Raw genomic sequence first — 12,666 nt, 5'->3', positions numbered from 1 at the left:
CCTTGTTTCTTTTAAATGTTTTTTGTCCTTGTTTTATAATACATTAACTATCCTTGATGCAAAATTCGAATCTCTTTTTATTTTTATGTATATTTATTTTGTCATTGTTAGAAGTTTTTAAGTTTAGTTATATGTTTTGACTGTTTTGTATGTTTTTCGCATCTAATTATATCTCTTTGAAAGAGTTACAGTTTTAGTTGAACAAAATATCATTCAGTATTGTTGTAGTAAATTGTTTACTTTGTTTTATGTTAGTTTTGTGAAATTTTTATTAGTTATAACCTGAAGTACTAGTTTTATAATTTATTATTGGACAGTAATACTTTAATTTTTTTTTTATCCACTTTTAATTCACCATTTTAATTATTATTAGATCATCACATTACTAAAAAGAATAAAACAAGATGATCTAATGGTGATTGAAGTAATGAATTAAAAGTGGGTCAAAAAAAGTGGGTTAAAATATCATTTTTCTTTATTATTTTAAGTTTTTGTCAATTTATTAATTTTAAATAAGGTAAAGATAGAATCATGTTAAAATTGAAGAAATTAATATATTTTTGAAAATTAATATCTACTTAATTTTCTACATTCATTTTATATTTGAAGGATAAAGTCATGTTAGTTTTGGAAATCGGCTTCATATTACATTACATTTATTAAAGATGCTAATTGAGGATGTCTTTAATTTCGAAGACTTCTAAATGTTATTTTTAATTTAGGTGGACAATTAAATTTGGACTATTTTTGAAAGAATTATGTCATAAGAACGTTTAAAAAATTATTTTTTAAGTTAATTTGCAAAAAAGGTAAAGTTATAGAGAAAAGTTTGGCACAATATGTCTAAACGATTTGACAAGTTAGTTTATATGTTTATAGAGATTCGAGTTGAATCATATGATTTTGCTATATTAAGGTTATAATTTTCTTGCTCTGGTTTGTTTCATGGAAAACCATGCAGTATTAAGTGATTTAGTGTGACGTAATTTACGCATTCTTCATGTCTACTTAAGTGTATTCGAGAAAAATAGGTGATATCTTTGTTATCTTTAGTAATTTCAACCCCAACTGTTAATTAACCTTAACTATGTCTAATTATCTCACTATCAACTAAGATTAACTGAAACAGGTCTGGTTTTAAAATATTTGCTTAGAAGTTTCGAGATTGTCAATTTATATAAGCGTGTGCATGTACTTTTCTGCCTAAGAGCAATGCTCATCTTTTTCTTAACATTTGTCCCAAATTTTTAGTTTCTCTTCAGGGTTGATTTTTATCGTTCGTACACAACTCAAGTAACTCAAAAGAATTTAATCATATTATGTTTTATTTTGCAATTATGAAGTTGACATCATTATCTCCTCATGAATTCTCCTTACTTTTGCTGAATATATTTTCAAAAGTGTGTAATGTATTTTATTTTATTTATTCCTTAAAAACGTTGAAATTCAAAATCAATAAATGAAAGCAAGTATTTTGGGTAAGTTCACGAGTTAGTGAAAGTTAATTAACATCATTAATTTTGATTATGTTTCTTTTTAACCAGCTAACCTGACCTGTCTCTTACAGAATACCATCATCTCACCGGTGATCAAATTGAAGTGTTTAAGGAGACTAGTCTACTATATTAAAGTAATATGAATTATTTCAAATAAGTAATTGTTTTCTTCTTCTTGCATAATTCACGTACTGGAGGGTTGCGATTGTATTGATTGCGATATAATTATTTTACATACATGATAAAATTGTAAATATCTTTGAAATCATATGAAAATTATATTTATTGAAATGATACAATTCGGTGGGTAAAGTGAAATCGAAAATTGGTGTTATCAAATTCAATTCAGGCTACTCATCAAAATGCAAATAATCCTTCAATTTTCCTCTTTAATACTCAATTTAACAGTTATGAAGTTCTAACCAATTGGGTAACTTTCCAATTAGAGTATGATGGACTCCTACTCCAATAATCCAATTCTGCAACATGAAGTAATCAAATGCTACGAAGAGACACAAAAGAGAGAAGATGAAAGAAAAGTTGTCTCTTAACTAATATTAGTTAACCTCTGTCCATCCAAGGACAAACATGAAAAACATTATTTTTTGAGAACTGGTTCTGAATTTGAAATGTAAGAACATGAAAGATTATTCAATATTTATTTCTCCTAAAGTTATTTATATAAAAAAAAAGTCAGTATGTCAACATGAAAAACATTATTTTTTTTTCTAGTACAGTCTTTTGGGTTGAAATATGTGAAGTGTCCCTTTTTGTTTTACTTTTGCAAAGGGAGCTAGTAATTTTTAAACATATTTTGAGTTGTATTTGCCAATGGAGATGAATGTAGATCAACGTATTTGTGAATCTAGTCTTCATTAAAATTTCGACGAATTTTAATAAAAAAACGATTATTTAAAAGTACGACTTATTTTTGTGAATTTATTGCTACACGTTATTCTATTTGGTATGCTTGTTAAGCTAATGGATTGTTTTGTTGGCTTAGTCTATACACCAACTATATCTCAGGTTTACAGCACTTGAGACAAATTTTAAGACACATTCCTTTTATGATGTTGGTTTCTACCAAGTTATATACAACAATGCTTAAAGAAATTAACTTCAAAACGATACGCTGTACCACGAGATTTCATGGGTAAGAAATCAAGAATAACCATCGAAGTAAAAGGTATAGCTAGTACATCAAAAATGATAAAAGACTTTCATTTCATGAGATTTGGATAGAGATCAAGACTTCTATAGTCGCACTTTTAGCACAAAGTAACTGCAAATATATGGTTCAAATTACACAATGTCACTGGTTTAGTTGTTTTCCTTCATAATAATGCTATCAAGCACAGGCAAGTTGGGCGTCGATTTTGTTTCTGAAACTGTTGATTCTGTAAAGACAACGTCATCCATATTGCAAAAGGAATCCTTGACTGCAAAGGGACTCCTCGCTAAAGATAACTCCAGACCATTAGAGTCATCTTGGGAGCTGATATCAGTCTGAAATAAAGAAAGGGAATCACGGTTAAACTTTTCCCGTGTCTCAAAATTTATGTCCATATGTCCCACTTGTTTGCTCAAACTATCAATTTGATCATCATGGTGAGCATTTGCCTGGTTATTGACACCTTTAAGTGGTAGCAAATCATGATTGACTTTCTCCGCTACAGGGATGAGTGATGTATTTTCATCAGCACCCAAGGGCAAGTTGGAACAGCTTTTATTCTGCGCACCATCAGATGTCTTTATTGCAACATCTGACGATTCAAGAAAAGAATTTGGATGTGGAGCTTGCTGGTTAATGGATTTTGTATTTTCAATTGACACGATAGATTTAGAATCATGAAGCTTCCTAATTTCTGTTTTGTTTTGGCCTTCATTTGGACTTAAAGCTCCATGTTTTGGCAAGCTACCAGGTACAACAGTGCGTGGTTGCGTTCCCCCACGTGGCGTGCGCACTAAGGGTTTCACCTGCACAGCATTATGAAACCAACTCAACATATGCAGAGTAATAGAGAGAAGGCAAAAAGAATGCGGTAAGTAAATTATCATAATTTGCAGAAGCACATATTGCACCTGGAAGAACAGCAAAATAGTGTGGGACCAAAGTCCTAATGATATGAAATCTATGAACTTCTCCAAGAGAATGGTGCTCACCACTAACCAACAAATATTGTAACTATCAAATATAGAAAAAAAAAAAAACTCACCCCATCGAAGAAGCCAATTTTTGGCGAAGGGAGACGAAGGCCTGAAGGTTTCTTGGGAGCTGGAGGAAGAACTGCCACTCCAGGAGTTGTCCTTTCCTTTTGACTATGATGCTGATCCTCTTGTCTTTCTAAGCTTGGATCGTTCTGAGGAATGTGAGAATGTGTACCTTGATCTGCGTCAGCATCCAATAAAACCTTTCTGCTTGAGCAACTATCAATGCTGGACCTTGAACTATTACATACACGTTTAGCCACAGAAATTGTTGAAGATGATTCTGACGAAAAGTCACTGATAGAACTAGCAGGTGAAATACTAGAAGAAAGCTTTGTTGCAGACATCAAGCTTGAAAGACTAGAAATCTCAGGTTCAGCTTTATTTCTTGGAGCTATTCTTGAAGGCGTTCTAACAGCTGGGCAAGATAAGGTTGACATATATAACCTCTTTTTTAAGTAAATAAAAGAAAATTTACCAATATTGTCAGATAAATTGTTACCGGAAGATGTGGAAGTCACTGATTTAGTCCTGGTTGGCACTGTCAGTCCCGAAGATGATTTGGATGGAAGTGTGGGCTTAGTCACAATACCTCGAGAACCCCCAATAACAGGTGTTTTTGTCACTGAACTGACTCTAGCTGAAGAGATCAAATGAAAATAAAATTTAACCACAATTCAGAAAATGACAACCATTTTACCAAAATGAGAAATGGAAAGAATAAAAAAGCTAAAGCATGTTCTAACCACCAATTATTCGTTTAGTCTTGTCCCTTTCACCTTTAACATGTAGATTGCTAAGGGATTCTCTCTTTGACGAAGTTGTGGAACTTAAACTAGGCTTTGGTAGTACCTTTGATTGTCTTAAAATAGACGACTCTCTCCTTGCAGCGGCAGGCTTCTTCAAAATAACAAAAATAGTCAGGTATATAGCCACTCAATATTTCATTGGACAAGCATGCGTGACATTAGCAAGCAAATTAAAAAAGCCACCAGTTCTCTTCAGTGGTTTTATTTAGATGCATACCTGTGGAAGTTGTGGAAAAATAGGATTATTCTTTTTCATTGTCTTCCCAAATCCTTGCATGCCTGAACTTAGATTCTTAGAACCGGGTGAGGCCTTCATCTAAAATATTAATACAAAAGTTACTACAGATTTTTTAGTTTATCGAATGGGGCTATGAGAGGCAATCAGAGTAAACTATTTCAGGCATGAAAAATTGTTCCCTATTCACCAGCATGCACGAGTAGAGATCCCCTCCATTTCCCATAGGCAATAGATATCTCTCTTTCCCATGGAAAATGGACATCTCAATTTCTATGGTTTTGTGTGTAAAATCATCCACATTTCTCTGCAGCACCTATGTCCAGCATTGGTAATAGGCACCTCGGGGAAGGGATTAGGGACACAACACACTCAATTATTTAGTTCAGATAAACAATCAATTTACAGCTTCACCAACCCACTTTGTTTACATTAAAAACATTTCTATTCATGCATTCGTGAGAATCATTCAAACATAATCATAACATTATGAAGACTCTCTAGTCTCTATATCAAATGCGACTTACCTTGTTGCGAGAAACCATGCCAACTTTTTTCGAAGCTGAAAACAAAAACCCAGAAGTTAATAATTTGACCAGTTGAGTATAAACCAACAGCACACCAAATATAAGATGAGTCGAATAAATAAGTTCTAGAACTCATGGAAGTTCAAAATGCACATAGGCAAGATAAACAAGCATTCGAAATGTTTATCCACTCATTCGATGCCCCTCAAACCAATTTTTAGTTTCAACTATAATTAAAATCCTTTCGAATAATGTTAATGAAAAGCAAACTCCTAATTGTGAAAACTAGTTAACAAAATTACAGTTTAGGGATGCCCTTCACAATTCGCAAAAAGATTGCAAGGGTCTACGCGGAATAGTGAATACAGATAATGCAGACATAAACATACAGTCATGAGTTTGGAACCGTGGAACCGCAGGAGAAGATGGGACTTTGGTGTTTGCACCAGCAGGGCTGGACTTTCTGCTAGATTTCTGAATTGAAGCTCTTACATCCTCAAACAAATCACCTTCCACCTCCGCACTCTCAAAAGTCAAACTATCACTCGCTAAAGTAGATATGGACTCACACGACTTGTACACATCCTCTTGTATATCCGGTAATTCATGCTTCTCATCCTTCTCAACGCCTTCAATTATACTAGACAACTCCTCAGGATCCAAAACCCCTGGAAAACACACATCAATCAAACGCAAAAAACACTACTCAACATCCAACAAAGTAACCAAAGTAAAAAAATACCGGCGCTGGTGAAAAAGGCACTGTCCCAGGCCAAACTCTTGCGCAAATTGCATTTGCTATTTTTCTTAGGTTTTTCGATTCCGTACGCGCCATTGGAGTGAGGCTCCTGCTCCCACTGCTGGACTTTGGTGGCGGCGTCTTCGAAATTCTTCGAGTTCGGAGTGCACAACAAATCCCCGTGCGCTTGATTTTCTGAAAAAGGAAGATTTGAACGCGTTTGATTTGATCTTGAATATCGATGCATACAAAGAGCAAATAATTCAGAAGAACCGGTGTCGCTTGAACTCAAATGAGAAAAAGAAATATAACCTGAATGGTGAAGAGCGTTTCCGTCGAGAAGCGAGTCATCGGCGGAAGAAACGTCGATGATGCTGAGGCGCCGGTCTTGGACGGTCCTCTTTCTCATGGAACTCGCAGATTCGGAAATCATCGATCCCTAATCGAAGGAATTGAGAAGGGGAAAGGAGAGAGAGTGTCTGTGAAAGGTTTTGGTTTTGGAAATTTTGAACTTTGAAGAAGCGGCTAAAGTGATTCCACTTCAACACTTCTAACCAAACAGTGGAAATAAAGAAAACTTTGATCGTTTGAAAATATTAAATTAAATAAAAATGAAAAGTGTAAGAGCCTGACTCGATCCTAATATATTTTAGAAAATCCATTGGTTCGTAATTTTTTTCCGTTTCTGAAAATTTCTCAGTGATTTATTTACAGTTTTTATTTTATGTTTTGATAAAATATTTTTTTATTTTCACATGTAAAATTTAGTTTAGCATTCACTTATATGTTAAATATCAACAAATAATAATCAGGTTTTTTTACAATTGAAATTCATTCTTTTCAATTAATATCGACAAGTTTTTTTTTTAACTAAAATTAGTTGATATTATTTCTCGACGTGGTTAGTTACACTTGTTTTTAATTTATTTTTTAAAATTATGAAACAATAAGGAAAAATATAATCAGAATACATCGAAAACTTATTTTATTTTTAGTTTTGAATTTGTAAATGAAATTGGAATTGTTAAAAATAGTTCTGTCTAATACTCTTAACCACAAAGGGATCTGTGTTGATTGATGAGTTTCTCACTTGTTTAAAGTGTATCTTGAAGGAGTCTTTAAGGTTTAAAGCTTAGTTAATCAATCACACAGTTCTGGGTTAATGGACTGTTTTAAAACAATCAAGGAGAATTAAAAGAGAGAAGAAAGAAGCAAGACACACAATTTATACTGGTTCGATTCAAAAAGAATCTACATCCAGTCTTCTCCTAAGTAACACACTTAGGAGGATTCCATTAAACAGAAAGGTTCCAAGAATTACAAGCACACCTATGTAATTCTAACCCCCAAAACCCAAGAACTTGATTCAACAATCAAGAACTTCCCCTAGGAGCAATGCATCCACACAATTGCACCTAGGTCCACACTTCAACCACTGAAGCTACTGTAATCAAAGACACAGAAAACAAAACAAGAAACGAAAACACCTAAGTTGTGCAGATTTGACTTGATGCTCCTTGAATCAAGCAAGATCCTTCATGGTAGAGTCAACCATCAATCATTCTTGGATCTGTGCTTGGGTTATTGCAGAATCTTCTGAAGCTCTTCTGTCTCTCAGATTGCTCCTTCTCAGATGAAGACTGCGTGATCTCTTTCATAAATTCCAGACCCAAAACAGATTACAAAACAGCTTTTATACAAAGGTTTTTGCTGTCACTAATTCAATTAGCCATTTACCTAATCGATTATCGTGAGTATATTTTCACTTACTTAGTACAATACTCACAGCTAATCAATTAGTCAAGGAGCTAATCATATACAGAGTTACACAGCAAGCCTGAAATACAATTGATAAAGAGAAGCTAATATCCTAATGCATATCCTAATTAGACCAAGCTATGTTTTATCCCAGATCAGTAGACATCATCAAAATTGTTCTTCATTTATGGATGAAAGGCTCCCCTTTCAACAGGAATCCCTTCTCATTAAAAAGTTTATATAGAATTAACTTTATAGTTTAGTAATACATGAAATACTTCATTAATTGTGTAACCATGATGTTCAGTAAATTAAAAAGTTTGCACACGTATCTAACATATAGTTAAAAAAAAGTTATTTCAAATTACACAATTATATATTTACTTGGATTACATAATTTAAAATGCATCATAAACCTGGCAATGCATTATCATTAAATATCTAATATAAAATTTAAAATATATCTTTGAATGTGAAAAGATATATAAAACTTTTATTTATATAATTCATAATATTTTTAAATTTTAGATTTTAAATTATGATATATTTTAACTTAAATAATCCAAAATATAACTCAAGTAACTTGACATTTTCCAATACAATAGAATGTAGAGAAAAAAATCTTGGGTATTACTTTTGTATACTTATGATTTCTGGCAGCATTATAGTCTTTGAAACATTAATTTTATACCTGATGAAATAAATAAACATAATGTTTTCTGTTTTTTAATTTTGGTTTTGAATTATTTAATTCGTATTTATTTTATTGTGAAATTCAGAATGAAAAATGTTATATATTTTTTAATTTGATTTATATAATTTGAAATGTAAAATTAATATTTTGGATTGGACATTCCAAAATATTAACCTTACAAAAGATTTGGACATTCCATAATATTAACTTTACAAAAGATTACGGATCGGTAAAAAATAATTTTAAATTTAATTTAATTTTACAAAATTTTGTTATAAAGTGTGATTTATTTCTCTAGATTGTTTCTAGATAATGTGGTACATGATTTATATATATTTGGAAATGATAATATTATACATTAATTCGTAGTCCGGTAACGAATGAAATAATAAATACAAAAAGTTACTACAAAATTTTCTCAAGATAGACTATAAAATGTCTCTGATGTCATATTAACCATACATTTCATATTTCATAATTCAAAATCTAAAGTTTTGCATTATAAATTATACATATTGTAAAAATTATATCTTGAAATGTACAATTCAAAATATTAATTTTACATTTTGAATTGTGCAATAAAAAATATTAATTTTACAACACATTCGAAAGTATATTATGATTGTTATTACATTCGTTCTCTTTTGATTTGTCTTCCTAATGTCGCTAACTAATTCATCATAAACTTGCTCCAAAGCATTCCTTACACGCTTATCCCTTTTAATAGAGGTGTCAAAGGGAATCAACCCTACTCGCATGTAAAAAAGGGTCAGCTCAACCCGGTTCACCTTTTGGTGAGCGATAAACTTTGTAACCCAACTTAACACTCATTTACGAATATGGATGTCAACAAAATTCGTACCCACCTGTATCAGCGAATAAAATTTACAACGGATAAGAAATGAATATTATAAATGGATATCTGCAGGTAACGGTACGAATATTTTTTATATTTATGTAGACTTTATTGGAAATGCTTGTGTGCGTCGAAACAATTTGACAAAACGTCCTCTAGCTTTAAAATTTTGCCAATTTAAGATTTGATATAATTATTTAATTTAGTAATTGAATATGCATTGCTTTGTTGTTTTATGATGTTTATGCAACAAATTTCCACTCCCAAGGTGAACCAGATGCAGGATAATCAAATCAGATAATATTGTTGAAAAAAAAGAACACTTCAGTTGTATGAAATCACTTTAAGAGATAACAAGATGAAACGTGGAAAGTCATTTGTAATTATTGTAGCTCATAACTTTTGGATAAGGAAATACAAGAGATATTACACTTGATGACCTACTTTAGGTCTTGCAAACTTCGAACAACTCGAGATATCAAACAAGCATTTCTAAAAACAAAAAAGTAGGATGTGAAGTAATAGTTGTTGGACTTTATGTATTTAACAAAGAAGCAACAAAGTGTGCACTTGTTAAGATGAAAGTTCAACATGAGTACCCAATGTCAATAGTTCTACATAAGGAATTTTGTCTTCTTTACAACATATATTCAAGGAAATTTTTCAAAACAATATAAGGAGTGACATTATGAAGGATTATAATCAAGGAAAAAAGAAAATATAATGAAATTCTTATCAAAGAATGAATGTCAAATTGTAATTACTATTAATATGTGGACTAGTGGTAACCAAAATAGAGGTTATATGACTGTTACTGCTCATTTTATATATGATTTATGGAACCTACATATAGTTTAGAAACATTACCTCACAAGTCGAACTTTGTAGGTTCCTAAACCTCTATTTTGGTTACTAGGAGTCCAAATATCAGTAGTAATTGCAATTCACCTTTGATTATTTGATAACAATTTCATTATATTTTATTTTCATTCATTACAAGCCTCCATAATGTCCCTTCTTCTGGTTCGAGAAATCTCCTTAAATAAATGTTGCAAAAAGACAAAATTCCTTCAAGTCCATGTAATCTATTGACATCTGATACTTATGTGAACAAGTGTTTCGTACAATTGAAGTACGTATTTTCCCATCAATGTTACATTCTATTTGAAATGAACTTCTAAATTTCTACTTGACTTGAATCGTGAACATTATTTGATTTTCAGCATTTGATTCACCATTATCAGAAGCATCTTCTTCTTCACCTTCGTTGGAAGTAGAAATTTGTTCGTTAAACTTCCTAAAACAAAAAAAAGTACATACCGTCAAATTGTTCTTACGCACACAAGCATTTCTAATAAAGTCTACATGAAATGTAATGTGCTTAGCTTAAACATAAAACTGACATCTAAAGATTCTAAATCTGGTTACTTGAGGGATGGGACGTAGATTGAAAAAGGTAGATAAAGTTATTAAATTGACACTATTGCAGCATCCTAATGGAGATAGATAAATGATCAAAGACTTTGTTGACAAACCTTTAACATGTGTCTGTGTTAATAATGTTCAAATATCTTGCCCCTTATGCTAAAGCCACCCCAGTTTCCTTTTCATCATTTTCACAAACCCAAAAGAAAATCAAATTCAACAAAGAACTTGTACTTTTGCATTTTCAATCTCAACAATAAAATTCAAATTCAAAGCTGATTCAAGTAAATCAATTGTTTTCCTTGACATTTAAATGCAAAATATGTAGAGATGTAGAAGAATGTTAAGAATTGTACCTATAAGATAACAGAGGGAGGTTATTTGAAGCATAAAGACATGAGATATGCAACTGTAGAGAAAAAACCTATTACTAACTTATTTACTATAATATATATATATATATATATATATATATATATATATATAAAAGATTATTTTGGTAAATTAGAAATTAGCAGCACGAAAATCTATGATACCGTAGCTGTTTTATTAACATGTATAAAAATTACTATGATACTGTACCTGTTTTATTAACATGTATAAAAATTATTTGTATCCATTATCTACTTATATCAATTTATAATATTCATATTTTACAGATTTTATCTATAAATATGAAACTATTTTTTTTGACATCCTTAATATCGTGTGGTGATTATTTTGACATCTCCACATTTCAAAACTCTTAAAATGCTTAATGGAAATCTTTTGCAATGACCATTTTTTGGCAATCTTTTTGTTTTACCGTTCAATTTGCCTTCTCAATTTAATCTCTACTGCAAACTCTTCTGCTACATGTCGTAGGACAGTGGCTTTGGTAGTGACTCTCACACAGTAATAGATTTCACCTCTAGGTAGAGGGGCTGAGCACGGGAGAGAAAAAGAAAAAAATAAAAAGATAAAATTGTTATTTCATTATTACTCATATGGAGTGTAGGCCAAAAAAGAAAGGCTTAAATACCTTTTTTATCCTCATTTTCGTAATATTTGTTGCGAATAATCCTCATTTTGACAGTTTAAAATGATCCTCATTTTTATCAAATGTTTGAAATGGTCATCATTTTCACAATTCGTGTTTGATTTGGTCCTTTTCTGTAATGTCGTTGAAATAATTAACAGAGCATTGTACATATGGCACAGTTTGTATTAGGGTGTGTACGTGTACATGTGTGGTAATTAGATATTTGTGGATAAATAAGTGAGCTAGGATTTTGGTAAGGAATGTTTGGGCAGTTGGTGAATTTTGGTAATCTTGTTCCTCCATTCCCAAATTTCCAATTGGTGTTGCTGCAATCTTCTTCATGCAATCCCATTATATAGGTATGTTACGGTCTCAATCTTCTTCCTTTACCTCTAGTTGTAATAGTTAGAGACAATTGTATCACTACTGTTGGTGGTTCAACGAGAAATGGATTAACCCCGATTTGTAGCTGCGTAGTGATGACAGTTTGAGGATGACAAGAACTCCAAGAATATTGGTAGAAAATTTTGGGTACAATTTGTTTTTATTTTTGTGTTAATAATAAATTGGTTTTAATTTTTTGTGTTATTGATTTACAGAGTGGTGATTCCAATAATGTGGGCTACAACTTTTTCAAATAGTGATGTTGATGAAAAGAATGTCATTATCATGACACCAATGAGGCAGACAGATTAATGATTTGGAGAAGTCATTGAAGGTTGCTGAGTAGAGACTGCATAGGTTTCACTTGTTGTTATTGTATTATTCGTACTATTATTGTGTGTAATCTTTTAAAGTCCAATTTGTTTTGTACTATTGTTAAATGAAGAAATGAATTTGTTTTGTACAGAGTGGTGATTCCAATAATGTGGGCTACAACTTTTTCAAATAGTGATGT

General features: G+C 31.6%; 1 protein-coding gene across 3 annotated transcripts; it reads right to left on the bottom strand.

Annotated features, from left to right (window-relative positions):
• Nucleotides 1-2,692: 2,692 nt before the first annotated feature.
• LOC114175340 lies at nt 2,693-6,553 on the bottom strand. 3 transcript variants are annotated; one of them, XM_028060118.1, is made up of 9 exons: nt 6,327-6,553; nt 6,018-6,209; nt 5,665-5,943; nt 5,276-5,310; nt 4,731-4,829; nt 4,451-4,604; nt 4,207-4,344; nt 3,713-4,122; nt 2,693-3,473 (listed from the first exon to the last, which is right to left on the bottom strand). In XM_028060118.1, the coding sequence occupies exons 1-9, from the start codon at nt 6,445-6,447 to the stop codon at nt 2,817-2,819; spliced, it is 2,085 nt and encodes a 694-aa protein (XP_027915919.1). In that variant the 5' UTR covers nt 6,448-6,553; the 3' UTR covers nt 2,693-2,816. The 3 variants fall into 3 exon arrangements, with proteins under 3 accessions (XP_027915919.1, XP_027915929.1, XP_027915926.1); XM_028060128.1 differs by having other exon boundaries at nt 4,484-4,604; XM_028060125.1 differs by having other exon boundaries at nt 4,451-4,601.
• Nucleotides 6,554-12,666: the final 6,113 nt, after the last annotated feature.

This window comes from Vigna unguiculata, chromosome 1, assembly GCF_004118075.2.
Source record: "Vigna unguiculata cultivar IT97K-499-35 chromosome 1, ASM411807v1, whole genome shotgun sequence".
NCBI lineage: Eukaryota > Viridiplantae > Streptophyta > Magnoliopsida > Fabales > Fabaceae > Vigna > Vigna unguiculata.
Note: the sequence above shows the minus strand (reverse complement) of the source record. Positions and strands in the feature narration are given on the sequence as shown.

What these genes read in the sequence shown, in the direction of transcription:
- LOC114175340 (XM_028060118.1), bottom strand. Translation starts at nt 6,447, where the DNA reads ATGATTTCCGAATCTGCGAGTTCCATGAGAAAGAGGACCGTCCAAGAC. An exon ending in AAACGCTCTTCACCATTCAG is followed by an intron (nt 6,210 to 6,326) that starts GTTATATTTCTT and finishes TTCCTTTTTCAG; the next exon opens with AAAATCAAGCGCACGGGGAT. An exon ending in TGCCTTTTTCACCAGCGCCG is followed by an intron (nt 5,944 to 6,017) that starts GTATTTTTTTAC and finishes TGTGTTTTCCAG; the next exon opens with GGGTTTTGGATCCTGAGGAG.